At 39.3% G+C, this 21429-nt stretch overlaps 1 protein-coding gene across 3 annotated transcripts in view; it reads right to left on the bottom strand.

The window, feature by feature from the left end:
- Positions 1 to 21429, bottom strand: part of EEFSEC (eukaryotic elongation factor, selenocysteine-tRNA specific) — a 329667-nt gene that overhangs the window by 196377 nt on the left and 111861 nt on the right. For all 3 annotated transcript variants that reach the window (XM_081079076.1, XM_081079075.1, XM_081079077.1), the window contains one exon: positions 1025 to 1121. In XM_081079076.1, the coding sequence (XP_080935202.1) occupies positions 1025 to 1121 (97 nt within the window). The remainder of the gene's footprint in view (positions 1 to 1024; positions 1122 to 21429) is intronic.

Raw genomic sequence — 21429 nt, 5'->3', positions numbered from 1 at the left:
AGACCTTGGGCAAGTTATTTAGTCTCTCTGAATCTCACACTCTTCCTTGGAAAAATGAAGGTAAATAATTTCAGCCTCCCAGGGTCATTGTGAATGTTAACATGAAGAACTTAGTACAGTGTATGGTATGTGATCATCAACGTCCCCGTCAAAGTAAATTCTGATATTGCATTGTTCAGAGTACATTATACATATTAACTCATTTACCCTCACACCAACTCCATAAGGGAAGGGGTGCTATTATCTTCCTTACTTTGTAAGTGAGAGAACTGAGGCAACAGAGAGCAGGTCATATGCCTACAGTCAGAGAGAGAGCAGGTGGTAGGGCCAGCACTGCAACTCGCCATCCAGCCCCAGAGTTGATGCACCTCGCCACTCTTGCCCTCTGAGCTGCCCCAAGTGCTCAGCAGAGGGACACTGTAGTGCCCAGTCTCGCTGCCATTTCCACAGTAGCATCATCACCACCCGCCCACCTCCATCCTGCCCAGTGGCTGCCTTGGGCATCCTGTGGATGGCTGGGCTCCCTCTCTGTGTTTCCCACTACCCGGCCTGGAGTAATGGCCTGGGCCTCAGGCCCATGGCTGCAGAAGATGAAGCCTACACTGCTTTGGTGGAAACCACAGGGGCTAAGCTGCACTTCCCCTGCTGCTGGGCCCATCTCCTTCCCCTGCCTCACTACCTCCCAGCCCAGGTGGGACACACTGGAGAGGCTGGTACAATCTGAAGGACTGGAACAGATCCCATCATCCCAGAATTCCAGACTGGCAGGAGCTGCTCTGAGTAGAAGTGTTTGACCAAAAAAAAAAGGAAAAAGGCTTAGAAGGGTGGAGGCCTTCAGTTCTGTTTAGGGTTGACTTTCTGAGGGAGGTTGCATTGAGGTGTGTGGGAGGTCGTTTACAGGAACCACCTGAGTCCTCTTGCTGGGTCTGCCTCTCTCTTTCTCTCTCAGGCTGAGCAGGACACAAAGGAACCTGCCTGAGCAGAGCTGAGGCCAGAGACCAACCTGGATTCAAGCTGACAGTACCTCAATGAGCTCTGAGATGCCTTGTGGAGCTTCTGTTTCAGGGGCCTCTGGTCCTCCAGGCTTGGCCGCCACAGGTATAATTGGTGCACCTCGGAATCTGGAACAGAAAAATAAGTCCAACCAGTTAGAGACTCATCAGTATGGACACAGAGCACACCTGGCAGTCCACCAAGCACCGCAGGTGTTCTCTCCTTTCCTCCTTTCAGAAGCACCTAGGAAGAGAGTGCAATCATACTCCACTTGGCAAATGAGGAAATGGAGGCCCCAAAATGCCTTATACTGAACAACAGAATTTAAAAGGGGGCTCCTGGATTTTAACCTCCACTTTCAGAACTCTTCCTGAGGAGGCAGCAATAAACCCTGGGCTCCAGGCCTCTGAATAAAAGATCTCTTAATGGTCTTTAATACTCCTTAAATACCTCCCAACCTCCTGCAGAGACTCAGGAAATACTGGTGTCCAAAAGTCCCTGAAGATGCCCCTGGGACAGCATCTCCACCATCCAAGTCTAATGGAAGCCATTCTTCCCAGGACCGTCCCAGAGAGCCCTTTTCTTATGAGATTTATTTATCTTTTCCATTAGGAAAAAAAAAAGGAAAATATACAACCCATATTCCCGTCACTGTCATGAGCTTTCTTTCAACCTTGGTTTTTCACTGCATTGCCAAGGGATTATATTTGTCATGTTTTGAATATAGTATGCACACAATTTCATATCCTAGTTTATTTACCATTATATCATAAAGAATTTTCTGTTGAATGATAGCAACAGTAATGATAACAAATCATTTGGCTGAGCCAAGCATATACCTTAGACACTTTCATTGACACCTTACAACATTATGGAACTGTCACCATTTTACAGATGAGAAACTGAGGCTTAGAGAGCAGAATTAATTTGCTCCAAGTTATTGGCTATAAATCCCAGAGCCAAACTCCAACCCAGGCCACCAGACCCTAAAACCAAGGCTCACAACTTCTATGTTACATCCCACCTTCCCAGACCTCCTCTTTTATTTTTAACAGCTGCATAATAGTGTGACCCAGAATTTACATGATTTCCCCACTACTGTTACTCGTTTAGAACATTTTAAGTTTCTCACTATTATAAAATAACAGTGTGATAAACATGTCAGTTGACATGACTTTTTTTTTGTTTTTTTTGCTTTGCTTTGGGATAAATTCATGGGGTATAAGTCTAAGACTCAACATACATTGAAAAATCAGGAAAATGGTAAAGACATTCAAAAAGCCTCTCTTCCATAAAGCAGTAAGAACACAGGCAAAATTATCAGAATAAACTTTTTTAGAACTCTAGAAATTAACCAAAGGATGTTTACTCAAGGAAAACAGCTGAATCTCAGTATGAATAAGAGAGCTTTGTGGCATTTTAACTTTCCTTATACCCATTCACCCCTCCCCAACTCTACTGTAGCCTTAATAGCCAGCATCTACAATCAGTGGAAACCAGCAAGCTAATGGCCACGAAAGGGTGCAGAATCAATCTGAATTTCATCAAAGCCCCTCTCTCCAAGAACTGTCATTATTTTTCCTATCTGGCAGTTCCCTGGAAGACCCCACTTGCCAGGCTATCTTTATTTGACCTGCTTTGCGGCTTGCCCAGTGCAAACAGCCTTTTCCTTAGGGGGCATTTATTGAAAGTAATCAGAGGCAATTGTTTAATATCTGCCTGAGGCAGAGGATAACAGTTTGGCAAACAACAGGCTAACCAAAAAACTTGAAGGAAAATCTGGGTGGGAGGCTTCCATGGGAGGCCTGGAAAAGCTCTGACACACTCCTGAGAATCTAGGAGGACATTTGTAGGCATAGGGCCATGCCCAAGGCATTGTGCATGATGAAAAAAGACATGACAAAGCCCTAACCTCTCAGCTCTGGCTCACCTTGAAGTTCTTTGCAAGCAGGAAGTGAAAGCTAAGGCAGAGTTGTCAACTACCTGTCTGAGCGTTGAAAGCATAGCTCAGCAGGCACAGACACCCTTGGCAAAGATCGGGAGACATACTGGTTCCGGCATTTAAGGAAATTTCAGTTGAATCATTAGTTGACAACTAAGCTAACTGAACAGAGACTTCAGTGGTCACATATGACTTTACAGAATTAGTTCACAAAAGTCACTAAGCAAATAGTAACAACAAACTATAGCAGTGTGGAGGAAGATGAGAATCTGATTTCCAGAAATGCCATATTACATTATTTAAATGCCCAGTTTTCAAAGAAAATCACAATAAATGCAAAGAAAGAAGAGTATGGCCCATACACACACACAAAAAAGTTAACAGAAACTCTTCCTGAAGAAGACCTACTATACAAAAACTTTAAATCAGCTGTTCGGAGAAATAAAGAAAACTATGTCTAATAAAAGGAAAGAATAAGGATAATGTCTTACCAAATGCAGAATATAAAAAGTTAGAAACTATAAAAAAAGAACAAAGTGAAATTCAGAGTTGAAAAATCCAATAAATGAAATGAAAAATCCACTAGAAGCGCTCAATAGCATATTTGAGCAGGTAAAAGAATCAACAAACTTGAAGACAGGTTACTTAAGATGATCCATCCTGAAGAAAAGAAAGAAAGAAGAAAACTGAACAGAGCCTCAAAAATATGTGAGACATCATCAAGCATGTCAATATATGCATGATGAGAATTCCAGAAAGGAAAGATAGGGGTAGAAAGAATATCTGAATAAACTTCAAAAACTCCTCAAATTTGATGAAAAATATTAACCTGTACATCCAAAAAGCTCAACAAACTCCAAATAAAAAGTCAAAGAGATCCATATCTAGACACATTACAATCAAACTCTCAAAAGCCAAAGAGAAAGAGAATCTTGAAAGCAGCAAGAGAAAAGTAATTCATTTATGTACAAGGCATCCTCAATAAGATCAAGAGCTGATTTCTTATCAGAAAACACAGCAGCCAGAAGGCAATGGGATGACAAATTCAAAGTGTTAAAAGTAAAAAAAAAAAAAAAGAAAAGAAAGAAAAAAAAAGCAACCAAGAATTGTATGTCCAGCAAAAAAATATGCTTTAAAAATGAAGAACATAAAATTAAATATGACCCAAAATTTCCTAAGTGTATATCCAAAAACATGGAAAGCAGATACTCAAATACATCTATATTCATAGCAACACTATTCACAGAAGTAAAAAGGTGCAAATAGCCCAAGTGTCCATCAATACGAAGTGAAAAAGTGAAAGAAACCAGACACAAAAGGTCACATATTGTATCCAATGAGACAGAAAAAAGATTCATGGTTCCCAGGGCTGAGTGGGGCAGGGCAGGGAGAATAGGGAGCAACAATTAGGTTGGGGCAAAAGTAATCCCGGTTTTTGCAATTATTTCTAACTTTTTAAACCACGATTACTTTTGCACCAACCTAATAGTTTGTGGGTACAGCGTTTCTGAATTAGATAGTGGTGCTTTGTATAACTCTGTATACATTAAATGGGTGAATTTTATGGTATATGAATCATATCTCAATTTAAACAAATTAAAAAGTTTGCCACCATTTTCACCACGATGAATATCTGAGATGCCTATTACACCATACTCATTATTTTAATATATACCTCATTTTTTTCACTTCTTAATTATTATTAGTTTCAGGTGTACAAACCAATGTACTAGACATTGACACCCCTCACAAAGTGACACCCGCCCAATCTACTATCCCTCTAACATCGTGTGTAGCTGTTGCAATACCATTGGCTGTCTTCCCTATGCTGTATACCTCATTTTAAATGGTATTTACTTAATAAGCCATATAACATTGAACATCTACACATTTATTTATTAAATGTATTTTCAGGAGACATTTCTGCACCACTTCTAGTTCTGGATTTTGTTTCCTCCAACAAGCGTTACCCTTACTCTCCGCTGACTCTAACAACTTCTCTTAAGTGTCTCTTTGTATGTGGTCTAGTGTTCAAAACAGTGGGAGTGAGGTGAAGGGATAGGGTCATTTACCTATAGTACCGGCACCTGTGGTAGAGGTTTTGCACTCCTAACTCCTCATCACAGCTCTGTGAGGTGGCGGTTATTACTCCTACTCCCATTTTACAGAAGTGGGTCACACAGCTAATGAATGGTGGGGCTGTGATTAAAAGCCAACTCTTGGGTTTACCATCCACCTTGAGAATATGAGAACAATGCTCTATCAGCCTGGGTAGAGGCAGGGGTGTATGTCTCTTCTCAAATCCATAAGAATTTGGGAAGTTGCTAATCTTCAAGTATCAGAGAACATATTTAAACCCTATAAACAGATTAACAAAAACCCTTGCCCTCTAGTATAGTTCTCAAACCAATGAAAGAAAGATGATGATAGCTATAATTATAGTACTCAACAGTTTTATAGTTTGCTATCACTTTCAAATAAAGACATAAATTTACTGGATCCTGAAAACAACCCTCTGAGGTAAGAAGACCAGTTGTTATCATTCCCCTACTCAGAATCATTCCTCTATTCACTCACATCAGTTGAGCATTATGCAAATGGCACTGGGCTGAATGCTTTCATAGACATCACCCTGTTTAATCCTCATAGTAATAATGTGAGGAACAAAATAATCATTTTAGATATAGGGAAAGTGAGGCACAGAGAGGTTAAATGACTGGGTCACATGTTAAGCAAATGGCAGAATGAGTCCAGAGCTCTTCTCTTTGTTCCCCAGAGCACTATTCCAGAGCTCTGTCCTTTCCACTATGCTGGACATCCCAAGGATCATCTCCACCCTCCCTCAGCAGGGACAATGACTACTCTGTCATATGTTACCACTGGTCTTCCAAAAACCCAAGAACAGAAGATGGAGCCCAGTGATACCCACCTACTGGGACAGGAAGGGGAGGACAATCCTTTGTAGTTGCTCTGCTCGGTCCTGTTTTCCCTCAGTTTCAGTGTTACCTAAACACAGGTCGTTGGTCCTACACCCTCTTCACAAGGCTTCTCAAGTCTGTTCACCACCTGATTCACATCTTAAATAACAATTCACATTGATACTTAAATACATTTACTATAAAACACAATTTTATATTACTATCTAAATGGAAAACCGGTATCACTTGCCACAAATAAAAGGTATAGTAGAAGTCCTCCCATCAACAGGCACCTCAAGGACATCCATTAGCCGATGGTCTCCACTCCCTCCACTCTACAAAACCTGTACCTGAAACCTGGTACACTGAATGCCCATGCCGGAGAAGCGGCTCAGGCTTGCAGGTCATGCTCAAGAGTCTAGTACATCCTGCACTTTTGTCTTCACCAGCTGACTTTTATGCTGAACACAAGACACACTGGTTATGCCATAAACTTGGTAATGCCAATTTTAAGTGTTACCTTAACTTAGTATCATGAAACAATATGAAAGTAACTGTTTCTATGAGAACTAAATTGCATTCTCTAGAAAGATGTGATAAAGGCAAATTTCTTTAAACACCAGTTTTAAATTAGATGTGGATAAGAAAAGCATAAAAGACTTCAGGGGAAGTTGTGAAAACAGAAAGAAAAACTCAAGAGAGCCGGTCAGTGTCCTCATACGTGAAGAAAAGATGGACTGTGCAGAACATTTTCCAGTAAGTGACAGATGGAACAAAGTCATGGAGTTCCTGTGACGAGTACCAAAGCATAGAGAAGCTATCTGCTGCTCACAACCTCACAACAGAATTAAAGTCATTTATTGAGGTTTTCTAAAAAAATTTACCTGGAGAACACTTCTAAAACACTAGTGGAACTATTCTAACTTATAAGATGCTACTAAGAGAAACAATCACACACACACACACACACACACACACACACACACACACACACACACACACAAAACCAACATGATGTACCTGAATAGGAAAAAAAAGCCAAGGTGATGACAGTGGCTGCCTAAGGTGTTACAACTGGAACTCACAAATTACAACTTTTTGTTACTGGCAAAGCAAGAAACCCAAGAGTTTTTAAAAACATAAACTCCAATCTAGAAGAAAATATAGAATATAGCTTACTTTGCTGAATTCAAACTAAACAAATTAATGATAACATGGACGATGAGTTCTAATTTGTGTAAAACTGAAATTACAGATGATGCAGAAATCATACATGCCTCGAAAGAACAACAAAAAGAGGAGACAGGGCCGAATTTAGAATGTGAAACTGCTCTTAAAGCCAAGATGCCACAGATGAGCCTAGACCAACTGCCAACACGTAGAAGGGGAAGCATAATGCTGAGAACATTATATGTTCCCCCCATAACAATTTACATTATTCATATTATTAAGTAAACATGCATGTATATGTTTTAAGTTAAAATATTGTTTCAGTTATCAATGTGTCATTTTTTAAGATTCTCTGTTTTAAGGGACTTTTAATTAACCAATCACAGTCCCCTTTAAGAAATCTACTGTAGCTAAAAAATAAACACAAAGAATACAAAAGAAGGCTCTTCTAGCTAGATACAATTCCTTGCGGAAGGCTCTAAACCTGGTTAAAAAGTCAGGGAGAAGCTGAAGACATGACAAAACCAGGTTGATACATTTTCCTGACCACATTAGAAGAGATTTAAGGACAACTGGGAAGGATTAAGTTCCTCAAATAACTCCATGCATTTTTTTTCAATTTTTTTTTATAGTGTCAAAATACACGTAACCATGTTTATGTGTACAGTTCACTGGCACTAACTACATTCACACTGTTGTGTAACCATCACCACGATCCACCACCATAGCTCTTTTCATCTTGTAAAACTGAAAATCCATACTCATTCAATAATAACTCCTCGTGTTCCCACCCCTCTGCTCCTGGCAACCGCAACACTACACTTTATCTCTATGATTTTTGCTACTCTAAGTATCTCATGTAAGTGGAATCATACACTATTTGTCTTCTTATGACTGCCTTATTTCACTTAGCAAGATGTCCTCTAGGCCCACACATGTTGTAGCATGTGTCAGAATTCCCTCCATTTTTAAGGCTAAATAAGACCACATTTTGCTTATCCATTCATCCTTCGATGGACACCTGAGTTGCTTCCATCTTTTGGCTATTGTAAATAATGCTACTATGAACATGTATGTACAAATATTTCTTGAGCACCCTGCTTTCAATTCTTTTGGGTAAATACCTAGAAATGGAATACCTGCATGGTAATTCTATTTTTAGTTTTTTGAGGAATCTCTATACTGTTATCCATGGTGGCTGCACCATTTTACATTCCTACTAACAGTGCAGAAGAGTTCCAATTTCTCCACACCTCCACGAACACTTGTTATTTTCTTGTTTTTTGACAGTAGCCATCCAAATGGGTGTGAGGTGGTATCTCCCTGTACTATTGATTTACATTTTCCTAATGCTTAGTGATGCTGGCAGTTTTGGTCATTTGTATATATTCATTGGAAAAATGTCTATTTAAGATCTTCCCGTTTCAAAATTACGTCATTAGTTTTTTTTGTTCTTTTGTTTTAAGGAGTTCTCTGTGTATTCTGATTATCAGATATGATTTATAAACATTTTCTCCCATTCTATGGGTTGGTTGCCGTTTTTCTCTATTGATATTGTTTTTTGATGCAAATTTTTTTTTCTTTTTCCTTTTATTTTTGAGGGCGCAGCTCACAATGGCACATGTGGGGATCGAACTAGCAACCTTGGTGCTACTAGCACCATGCTCTAACCAACTGAGCTAACTGGCCACCCCGATGCATAAATTTTTAAATGTTCGTAAAGTCCAATTTTCTTTTGTTGCCTGCACTTTTGGTATATCTAAATCATTGCCAAATCCAATGTCGTGAAGTTTTTGCCTGATATTTTCTTCAGCGAGTTTTATAGTTTTAGGTCTTACATTTAGTTTTCTGCACTAACTTTCGTATATGGTATTAGATAAGGGTCCAACTTTATTTTTTTGCATGTGTATTTTACCCAGCTCCATTTGTTGAAAGACTGTCCTTCTCCCCTGAATGGTCTTGGCCCCCTTGTCAAAACTCATGTGACTATAAACGAGGTCTGACAATTAAGTTCATGAACTCATCCTAGGAAAATGTGCTATATACCGCATTGCTGAATATCACTATGGTCACCTTGGAAGTACTCCCCTTGGGAAGCTATGCACCAATGCTAGCATGTAGTCTACCCTTCAAAGCAATTTTGGAACTCTTTTTTCTGGAACGGCCATCAGAGCTGTCATCGTGTTACGCTTGATGTCCTGAATGTCATCAAAATGTCTTCCTTTCAATACTTCCTTTATCTTCGGGTAAAGAAAGAAGTCATTGGGGACCAGGTCAGGTGAGTAGGGAGGGTGTTCTAATAAAGGTATTCGTTTACTGGCTAAAAACTCCCTCACAGACAGTGCCGTGTGAGCTGGTGCACTGTCGTGATGCAAGAGCCATGAATTATTGGTGAAAGTTCAGGTTGTTTTCATCTAACTTTTTCACACAGCCTTTTCATCACTTCCAAATTGTAAACTTGGTTAACTGTCCAAGTAGTAAAAATTCATAATGAATAATCCCTCTGATATCAGAAAAGGTTAGCAACATCATTTTGACTCGATTTGGATTGACAGAACTGTTTTGGTCGTGGAGAATTGGCTGACTTCCATTGTGCACGCTTTGTTTCAGGGTCATATTGGTACACCCATGTTTCATCACCAGTGATAACATGGCCCAAAACATCGTCTTGCCTCCAAAAGGTGTTGGCAAACTTTGACTTGCTTTTGTTCATCGGTGAGCTCCTTCAGGACCATTTTTGCACACACCTTTCTCATGCCAAGATTTTTAGTTAAGATTTTCCTACCTGTTTCTCTATTGATGTTTACTTGGTCTGCTATGCTTCTCAGTCAGCCAAGGATTTTGATGCACAATTCGACGAATTTTTGCAATGTTTTCTTCAGTTCTGCTCGTTACTGGCCACCCTGACCCTCTCTTCATCAATGACACGTTCTCTCCCTTCAGAAAAACATTTAATCCATTTGTACACTGTTGTTTTCTTCATGGCATTATCCCCATAAATTTGGACTAACAAGTCCCTGATTTCACTTCTACTCTTTCTAAGTTCAAAAAGAAATTTAATGTTTGCTCATTGCTCTAATTCAAGCTCAGACATTCCCACGACAGCACACAAAAACAGAATAATGAACGCCACTCAGCAAGACACCACCACATGTTGACACGAACACAGCTGTGAGGCACTGATATACCAAGTTTATGAAACCTTACGGAACTGTTTGCACAGTGCTGCAATGTAAGCGCACAGTGGCAAATTCGCAAACTTAATTGTCGGATCTCGTATGCGAGGATTTATTTCTGAGTTCCCTATTCTATTGCTCTACATGTGTCTCTTTATGCCAGTACCACACTCTTTTTATTACTGTAGCTTTGTAGTAAGATTTGAAATTAGGAAGTGTGAATTCTCCAGTTTTGTTCATCGTTTTCATGAATATTTTGGCTATTTGGGGAAATTTGAGACTCCATGTGAATTTTAGGATGGGTTTGTCTGCTTCTGCAAAAAATGTGATTGAAATTTTGATGAGAATTATGTTGACTCTGTTGATTGGTTGGGGTATTACTAACTTTTTAACAATATTAAATCTTCCAATCTATGAATATGGGATATATTTCCATTTATTTTTCTTCTTTAATTTCTTTCAGCAACGTTTTGTGGTTTTCATTGATAAGTCTTTTACCTCCTTGGTTAATGCCTAAGTATTTTATTCTTTTTGATGTTATTGTAAATGGAACATAATTTCCTTTTCAGATTGTTGATTGTGTAGAGAAATGTGACAAATTTTTGCATGTTGACTTTGCATCTTGCTACTTTGCTGAATTCATATATTAGTTCTAATCATTTTTTTTGTGGAATATTTAGGTTTTACTACATGTAAGATCATATCATCTGTGAACAGAGATAATTTTACTTCTTCCTTTCCAATTTGGATGCTTTTATTTCCTTTTCTTGCTTAATTATTCTGGTTGGAACTTCCAATACTGTGTTGAATAGAAGTGGCAAAAGTGAGCATCTTTGACTTGTTCCTGATCTTAGAGGGGAAAATTTCAGTCTCTCATCACTGAATATGTTTGCTATGGGTTTTTCACGTATGGCTTTTATTATGTTGAGGTAGTTTCCTTTTCTTCCTAGTTTTCTGAGTGGTTTTATCATGAAAGGATGTAGAATTTTGTCAGATGCTGTTTCTGCATCAGTTGAGATGATCATGTGGGGTTTTCCCCACTTCATTCTGTTATTGTGGTGTATTATATTAAATGATTTTTGTATGTTTAACCATCTTTGCATTCCAGGAATAAATCCCACTTGGTTTTGCTATATGATCCTTTTAGTATGCTGCTGAATTAAATTTGCTAGTATTTTGTTGCAGGTTTTTATATCAATATTCATAAGCGATTTTGGTCTGTACTTTTCTTGTAGTGTCTTTGTCTGGCTTTGGTATCAAGGTAATGCTGACCTCATAGAATGAGTTAGTAAGTGTTACCTCCTCTTTAGTTTTTTGGAAAAGTTTAAGAAGGACTGGTGTTAGTTCTTTAAATGTTAGAATTCACCAGTGAAGTCATCAGGTCCAGAGCTTCTCTTTTTCAGGAGATTTTTAATTACTAATGGAATCTCTTTAATAGTTATAGGTCTACTCAGATTGTCTATTTCTTTGTGACTTAGTCTTGGTAGGTTTTGTGTTTCTAAGAGTTTGTTCATTTCATGTACATTATCCAAGTTGTTGGCATACAACTGTTCATAGTACTCTCTTATGATCCTTTTTATTTCTGTAGAATTAGTAGCATTGTCACCATTTTCACTTATTTTTAAATCATTTTTTTATTTTTCAATTACAGTTGACATATGATATTATATTAGTTTCAGGTATACAACATAGTGATTAGACACTGACATAACTTACAAAGTGGTCACACCAATAAACCAATTATCCATATGACATAGTTATTACAAATTATACTGTACTTCACATCCTCATGACTATTTTGTACCTACCAATTTGTACTTCTTAATCCCTTCCCTTTTCATTCATCTCTGCAACCCCCCTCCCATCTGGCAACCATAAGTTTTTTCTCTGCACTATATGTTTCTGTTTTGTTCATTTATTTTGTTCTTTAGATTCCACATGTACGTGATATCCTACGGTATTTGTCTTTCTCTGTCTGACTTACTTCACTCAGTGTAATACCCTCTAGGTCCATCCATGTTGTTGCACCCATTTTCATTTTCTGATTGTAGTAATGTGAGTCTTATCTCTTTTATTCTTAGTCCATCTGGCTAGTGGTTTGTCAATTTTGTTGATCTTTTCAAAGAATCGACTTTGGGTTTCATTGATTTTCTCTATATTTTTTCTATTCTCTATTTCATTTATTTCTGTTCTCATCTTTATTATTAACTTCCTTCTGCTACCTCTGGTTTAGTTTGTTTTTTCTCTTGTTCCTCAAGTTGTAAAGTTAGGTTGTTGATTTGAGATCTTTCTTATTTTTCAATGTAAGAATTTATAACTATAAATTCCCCCACCCCCTTTAACACTGCTTTCACTGTGTCCCATAAATTTGGTATGTTATGTTTTCGGTATCATTAACTCTGTATTTTATAACTTCCCATGTGATTTCTTCTTTGATCCATTGGTTGTTTAAGTGTGTGTTTCTAATTTCCACAAATTTCTGTATTTTCCAATTTTACTTCTGTTACTGATTTCTAACTTCATCCTGTTGTGGTCAGAAAAGATACTTTGCATGATAAGTATCTTTTTAAACCTACTGAGATCTGTATTTTGAAGAATGTGTATGCTATTGTCACGTAGACTATTCTGTATATGTCTGTTACATTGAGTTCACTTATTGTGTCGTTCACGTCCTCTATTTCCCTGCTTATTTTCTGTCTGGTTTCTTTATCCATTATTGTGAGTACAGTACTGAAACCTCCAACTCCTGTTGTAGAATTATTTCTACCTTCAATTCTGTCAGTTTTGCTTCATATATTTTGATGATCTGTCATTAGGTAAGTAAATGTTTAAAACTGTTGTTATATCGTCTTGCTATATTGAACCTTTTTAAAGTCAATTTTGCCTTAGTATAGCGACTCTGCTCTCTTTTGGTTATTACTTGCATAGAATATCGTTTTGAATCTCTTTGTGTCTTTGGATCTAAAGTGAGCCTCTAGTAGACAGCATATAGTTGGATCATATGTTTTTGTCCAATCTGCCAATCTTTGCACTTTAATTGTACAGTGTAAGCAATATACATTTAAAGAAATTACTAATGAGGAGGGAATTTCATTGTGCTATTTGTTTTCTATATGCTTTACAGCTTTTTTGTCTCTCATTTCCCGCATTACTGTCTTCTGTGTTTAGTTGATTTTTGTAGTGAAAAAAAGCAGTGAAATATTTCATTGCTCTCTTATTTCCTTTTGTATACATTCTATAGCTATTTTCTTTGTGATTAGCATAGAGATGAAACTTAGCATCCTAAAGTTATAACACTCTAATTTAAATTTATACCAGCTTAATTTCAATAACATGAAAAACTGCTCCTATAAAGTTGACCTATCCCTTTCTGTTGTTCATGCCACAAAATTACATCTTTACATACTGCATGCCCCAAAACACATATTAATAATTATTTTAAATGCATTAGTCTCTTCAATTATGTAGAAAACAAAATGTGGAGTTATGAACCAAAGTTACAATAATACTAGCTTTCAGACAAATAAGTTTTCATTTTTTGTATGTATTAGTCTCTTAAATCCTGTAGAAAAAAACATGGAATTACAATTGTTGTTACAGAAGTACTAGCTTTTATAATTGCCCATGTATTTACCTTTATTGAGATCTTTATTTCATCACAGGGCTTCCAGTTACTATCTAGGTTCCTTTCATTTCACTTTGCAGGACTCTCCTGAGCAGGGCAGGTCTTTCTCTTTGCACATCTGATCTAGTAGTATGAACTCCCTCAGCTTTTGTTTATCTGAGAATGTTTTAATTTTTCCCTCACTTTTCAAGGACAGTTTTGCTGGATATAGGATTCTTGGTTGACTTTCTTTTTCTTTTACCACTTTGACTATATGGGCCCTTTGACTATTGACTACCTTCTGGCCTCCATAATTTCTGATGCAAAATCTGCTCATTATATTAATGAGGCTCTCTGATGTGTGACGAGTCACTTCTCATTGCTTTCAAGATTTTGTCTTTGTCTTTAGAAAATTTCATTGTAATATGTCTTAGTGTGGGTTTCTGAGTTCATTTTCCTTGAAGTTCATTGATTTTCTTGTATGTTTATATTTCATCAAATTTGGGAACTTTTCAGCCATTATTTCTTCAAATATTCTCTCCGCCCCTTTATTTTGCTCATCTCCTCCTGGGACTCCCATGATGTATATGTTAGTCCACTAGATGGTAACCCACAGGTCCCTTAGGTTCTGTTCACTTTTCTTCAATATTTTTTCTTTCTGTTCCTCAGACTTGATAATTTCCATGTTCCTATCTTCAAGTTTGCCAACTCTTCCCTCTGTGTACTCACCTCTGCTTTTGAATCACTGTAGTGAATTTTTAATTTCACGTATTATACTTTTCAGCTCCAGAGTTTCTTTTTAGATTTTCTATCTCTTTACTGAATTTCCATTTTGTTCATACATTGTTTTCTTCACTTTCCCCACATTTTCCTCTAGTTAATTTAGTTATTTAAAGTCTTTGTCTGGTATATCTACTATCAAGTCTTTTTCAGGGACAGTTTCTATTGAATTTTTCCCCTTTGATTGGTCCATATTTTCCCGCTTCTTTATATGCCCTGTTACTTTTTTGTTAAAAACTGAACATTTGAGTCTAACAATATGGTAACTCTGGAGATCAGATTCTTCTCCTTCCCCAGGATTTCCAGGTTTTTTGATTATTGTTTTTGTGTTTTGATTGTAGGTTGTCCCTGTGCTGAGAATCAGCCTGAGGTGTAAACGTAAGGTCTTCTCAGGTCTTATCTGAGCCCTTACCTGAGCATGTGTGGTCACTTTGTAATTTTCCCCATAAAGGCAATTGTTTCTGAATGTCCTAGTCTTTATATCTGACTCCTGAAAAAGGGAAAAGAGAAAAATTGAAGGAGGGACAAAAAAGGATGCTGGTCCTTTATATCCTCCAGAATTCAGTTCAGCTGAGGGGAAGGGCCTTGAAACAACATGGGGGATATACAAGAACAATGGCTGTCTGCCTCTTTGTCTGCACCTCTGTGATCAGATGTGGTAATCAGTGATCAGAACACAGATCTCTGATATTTTGAGACAGGGTCATTTTTGCCCACTCTGGCTCCCACGAGTTATGCACAAGCAGCTCCAGGAACACCTGCATAGGTGCATAGCACTTGCTTAAGGATGGGGGTAGGTGATATGTAGTTGTTACTGTGTTAAGAGCTTAAATTGATCGAAATTAACTGCAATTTGTCGTCTAAGCCTTCCCTTGGAAGTTGCAAGCCTTCAATAAACTCCAGAGTTCCAAAATGGTTTTTATCAGACAGATTCTACCAGTGAAACTGTTATCTATGTCAGGAAACAGATTCCTGGTGCTTCCTATTCTGCCATCTTCTCAGGATCCTTTCCTTGCATTTTTTGGTCATACCCAAGTACAAATCTAGACTTCTCTTTTCTGATATGTGGTCACTCTAAGTAATATTGCCTTGTTCATCTTCCTTAAGACCTTCAGCCATTCCCGCACATTTCCCCACTGTGGCTCCCAATGGGAAGCAGGACAAAGGACTCAGTCCAAGAACAGGAAACAGAGGGGAAGTGTTCAAGAAAAAATCTACTGGCACCTCGTCTACCTGCCATGTCTAAAGGAAACCCCCATCTGACCACCCCCCCATCCCTTTGCCTCCCTTCATCAGCCCCTCCAGTCTTATCTCTGCATTTTGTGCCTGTTGCCTTCCTACATTGCCAGATTTCTCTTCTCTTGCGGGACTGCTTGACACCCACCTGCCATTTTCAATTAACACCCAATTTCTCTTCTCACATTTCAAAATACTGCTTCTGTTTACTCACCAAGAACTTATGCCCAATTTCCTTATATCACTTCTGGCTCCCCTTTCAAGCCGAGAGACATTTACTAACCATCTCCTCTGTGCCAGGCTCTATGGAGGTTGTACAATGAATAAACCAAGGGCTCCCAGAGCAGTGGGGTATGAGGGGCTGGGGCACCAACTAGGGGAACCAACTCTGTGTGATGATAAGAGGAGTGGGTGAGGGGGCACAGAAGAGAACTTGTATTTCCTAAAGGTCAATACCAACTCTCCAGTGGTGAAGTCAATGTTCTTCCTTCAGTCTCCCCATCTGTGACATCTGACTCAGATGACCATTAGCCAAGGGGCTCCCCATCCTCCTACCTCACAACCCCAAACCTTTACTTCCTTGGCCCTCAACTACCCTTTGCCTCCTGGAGAGGCCTTTCTTCCTCCCCTACCTACTGTAGATCTCTCCAAGAAGTCCCTGAGAGCCTGGTTCTTCTCGCCTCTAGGAGTTCCCTGTACTCTGACGACCTGTGCCAACGCTCCTCGGTGGACATTCCCAAATCTGTGTCTTCAGCCAAGACTGCTTTCTAGCACTGTAGTCCTATGCCATCATATGCCAACAAGCAGCTTCCCAACCCTAGCTTTCTGGTTTCTGATCATGGCACAATATTCCCCTGGTCTCAAGTCATCTCTGGCTGCGTGGTCACCAGTGTCTTTTGTGGTCACTGCATTTGGTCAGTTCCTCTTTTGGGATCTAGCTCCAATCTACCCCCCAATTTTCATTCTCAACAAGTTCCACCCTAGTTTAGGCGCTTATCACTCAGGTCATCCAAGTGCTCTCCAAAGTCTGTATATGGCCCTATACCAGGCACTGACTACAGCTGTGACAATCTTCCAGCAGCACCACTTTGAGGCATCAGCTTTATCCCTTCTACACTTTCAGGGGCTCCATGACGGCCCAAGGATGAAGCCTGGAATCCAGGCTGGTCCACAAGGCCCTCTGTGGTCTGCCCCAGCCTCTCTATACTGACTCATCTCACCAACACCCCTGAAAACATAGGAATAAACTTAAGTCCTTGCCCAGCACCAAACTGTACTCCTACTGCTGCCCTTACCTCCCTCTTCTCTGTCTATCCAAACCTAATCCAGGTGACAGGCACCTTGAGGCAAGGCACAGAGGATAGGAATTTAAGCAAGAAACCCAGGACTAATTTCCAGTCCACATCTGACTTAAGTTGCACCACCTCCCTCAGCCTCCATTTTTCTGTCCAGGAAAAAGCATGACCTATACTGCAGGGTCATTTGCCACACCAAATAAGTTAATGTGTGGGAAAGCACCATGGGGAGCTTAGAAGCAGTCCTTAGTAAAAGGGCAGCTGCCAGCTGCCTGCATCCCTTCTGAGTGGTCAGTGCCCTGACCTGCATCACATACTCTGGCCCTCACCCATGCTTAGTTATCACTTGTTCTCCGAAAACCAACTTAAATTCCTGACTCCCCAGGTCAGAAGCAAATTCTCCTTCCTCAGAAGCCCCCATGCTGCTCTGAGGAAGCCACTTAAGCCCTAGTCTTTAAATAATAGACAAATCTCCCATGGTTACTTCTTCCACTGGTTGGTCTTTCCTACCCAAGTGAAGAGTACACTCCTTTGGTTGGGAGGGGGTGCTTAGTTCAGTTGGTCTTGACTTCACACCACACTGCTCCTGGCCTGCCTGGGGCAAGTGTGTAAAGAAAATCAGATTTTTTTTTAAAGACCAGAAGAAGTAACTCTGAGAAGCTGGAGTTCCCTAAAGAGCAAGTTAAACAATCTCAGGAGCCACTGGCTGCCCAAAGGTCAGTGACAAGATGATGCAAGTTCACGGGGAAATTCCAGACAGGGCCTGAGACCCACTCACCAATCAAGTCCAAAGCAACTCAGGCAGGCCATGCTGCCCCCCAGAGAAATGTCAGAACTTAGATATCTGCCTTGGGAAGGGCAATACCCAGAGGGAAAGAAGAGAGTTTGGAAAGGGAAGGAAGGAGAGCAAAAATTGAAAAAGAAAAGGAACAGTGAGAAGGGAAGACATGAAAACACTGAGGAAGAAAGAGAGAGAAGAAAAGAAACACAAGAGAAAATGAAAGAAAAGGAGATGCCGGCTCAACACCTGCTCTGTGCCAGCACTGTGCTGTGTGAGCTCCACATAACCTCAACACCCCATGAGCAAGGGCTCTGACGCCTACTGTCAGAGGAGTCAAGTGACTTGCCTGGGGCTGCCAGGGGGTCTGGGGAGAGAAGTGGCTGGTCTGTAGGAGTCTAGAGTCCAGACCGCTCCCATGGCGGAAGAGAGGCTGAGAGAAGAGTCCATTCTGAGTCGGAAGGAAAGGCTCCAGCCACAGAAATCAGTGAACAGGGACCCAACCGCAAGCTGGGGCTCAGTACATGTACATTCTCTCTCCTTACCCTCCCTGAGCCCAGGGCCCAGAGGGACAGAGAACGGTAAAAGCGTGCACTGAGTATTTCAGCAATTAACCATAAAGCTTTCCAAAATTCAATTATTTTTATAACAAAACACTCTTGGGCAATGTATTGTAATAACACATAAAGGCATTTTGGGGGCCGCCCTGGTGGCTCAGGCTGTTGGAGCTCCGTGCTCCTAACTCCAAAGGCTGCCGGTTCGATTCCCACATGGGCCAGTGAGCTCTCAACCACAAGGTTGCCAGTTCAACTCCTTGAGTCCTGCAAGAGATGGTGGGCTGTGCCCCCTGCAACTAAAGACTGAACATGGCTCCTTGAGCTGAGCTGCCGCTGAGCCCCCAGATGACCCTGTTGGTTGGAGCATGGGCTCTCAACCACAAGGTTGCCAGTTCGTTTCCTCGAATCCCACAAGGGATGGTGGGCAGTGCCCCGTGCAACTAAAGATTGAACATAGCACCTTGAGCTGAGCTGCCGCTGAGCCCCCAGATAGCCCGCAAGGGATGGTGGGCTGAGCCCTCTGCAACTAGCAACGGCAACTGGACCTGGAGCTGAGTTTCGTCCTTCTCAACTAAGACTGAAAGGACAACAACTTGAAGCTGAACTAAGATTGAAAGGACAACAGCTTGACTTGGAAAAAAAAAGTCTTGGAAGTACACACTGCCCCAATAAAGTCTTGTTCTCCTTCCCCAATAAAATCTTAAAAAAAAAAAAATTAGCCAATATCTGTTATGCCTTATTTTTCTCACTAATCAAGCCAGCTATAAAATCTACCCCTGGATCTGATATGGGAATATCAGATATGGGAATCCCTAGTACAGTGCCAAGCACATAGAAGGTGGTCCACATGTTACCATTATTACTAAGCACCTACTATGTGCCAGGCACCATATCAAATGTCCCCTTATTAACAAATGCTATGAGGCTGAACTTACCAGCTTCCGTTTTACAGAGGGAGAAATATCAACTCAGAGAAATAAACTAAGTTATCTAAGACTACACAGCTAGTCAGACACATCGCCAGTATGGAATGCACACCTTGTAAGAGTCTCCTCAGCAGCAGCCAAATTACTTAAGATTTGGCATTCCACCCAATCCTAAGGAGGAAGGCAATGGCAAGGAAGCCCCGGTGGATTCTAAGCACAGTCTTAGCTAAAACAGAAACAACAGGAAGTGTTTAAAAAGCAGGAGGAAACACAGAGGGAGTCTGGAAAAAAGATGCATCAAGGATAATGTCAGATGACAATATTTAGTGGAAAAATAAATAAAACAGAACACAGAACAGTCTCAAAGTTGTGATAACAACCACCTCAAATCATGTACATGTAGGAAAGACTGACAAGAATCCTAGGGAAAAATACTTTAATTTGATGCATTGAGAAAATTGTGGATACTTTTTTATCTTCTATTTTGATTTCTGTTAACATTGATAAATGCTTATGCAAAAGTAATTTTAAATACTTTCAGAGATAAAGAAATCACAAAGAATATCAATAGTTTGGCTACGTAAAAATTAGAAACTTCTCATGTCAAAAAAGCAACTAAAATGGAAAGGCAATAAATGCTGAAGACTTATTTGCAGTAAAGATGATAGGTAAAGGGTTAATTAATAATATCTTTACTAATATTAAACACTCCTGAAAATGAAAAAGAAAACAGTAAAACTGCAAAAAAGGAAATAGACAAATACATGGGCATTATTCAAAGAAACACATAAAAACACAACTGTTTAATATACTTAAGGGAAAATGCTCAATCTCACCAGTAACTAAAGAATCACACATTAAAACGAGTAAAATACCATTTTGGTCCTACTAAGTTTCAAATATATTTTAAAATGAGAAATCAAAGTTAGCTACTAACACCTGTGTAAAACAAGACGAATCCTTTTGGAAAAAAATATGATAATGTATACTAAAAGTTCTAAAAGGGTTCATGCCTTTTGATCCAGTAATCTCACACCCGGGATCTCTCATGAGAAAAAAATAACTGAAAATATACAAAGTTTAATGATGGTCAAAGGGTTATTTATTTATAAGAAAAATGAAGTCACTTGAAAAGGTTAACAACAGTGATGGTTACATAAAGAACTACTATATAAAATGTTAAAATCATGTATCAAAAGTGTAAATACCTCATGATTATAATTATGTTTAAAAGGGGAGAATTGAATGCAGCAAAATTACAAGGTATAAGGTCAACGCGAAAAAATCAGTTGTGTTTCTATATATCAGCAAAAACAATCCAAAAAGGAAATTAAGAAAGCAATTACATTTATAATAGCATCTAAAAGAATTAAACACTTAGAAATAAATCTAACCAAAGACGTGAAAGACTAATACACTGAAAACTACAAAATACTGAAAGAAATTAAAGAAGATCTAAATAAATGGAAAGGCATCCAGGTTCATGGACTGGAAGACTTAATATGTTCATACTATCTAAAGCAAAGTACAGATTCAGTGCAATCCCTATTAAAATTCCAGTAACAATTTTTTGCAGAAATGGAAAAGCAGATCCTCAAATTCATATGGGAATTGTAAGGGGCCTCAAATAGCCAAAATGATCTGAAAAAGAAGCTAAATTAGAAGACTCAACTTCCTTACTCTGAAACTTACTATACTAAGGTACAGTAAACAAAGCAATGTGGTACTGGCGTAGGGACAGACATATAGGCCAATGGAACAGAATAGAGAACCCAGAAAAAAAACAATTGATTTTTGACAAGGGTAAATGGGGAAAGGACAGTCTTTTCAACAAATGGTGCTGGGAAACCTGTATACCTACATGCAAAAGAATCGAGTTGGACACTTAACCTATACTACACTAGGTGTGATAAAACAATAGGGTGAATGTTTAAATTTAAAAAATTTATTACACTAGAAGACACATTGGCATTAATCCCCCTCAAAATACACCCCCTTGTTTCGAACTCAATTATCCCACCATTCTTGCCACTTTCTGAAGCAGTTCTGGAGGT

Source organism: Rhinolophus hipposideros (assembly GCF_964194185.1).
Source record: "Rhinolophus hipposideros genome assembly, chromosome: 17".
NCBI classification, from domain to species: Eukaryota; Metazoa; Chordata; class Mammalia; order Chiroptera; family Rhinolophidae; genus Rhinolophus; species Rhinolophus hipposideros.
The sequence above is the reverse complement of the archived record's forward strand: the minus strand, read 5'-3'. Positions and strand labels throughout refer to the sequence as shown.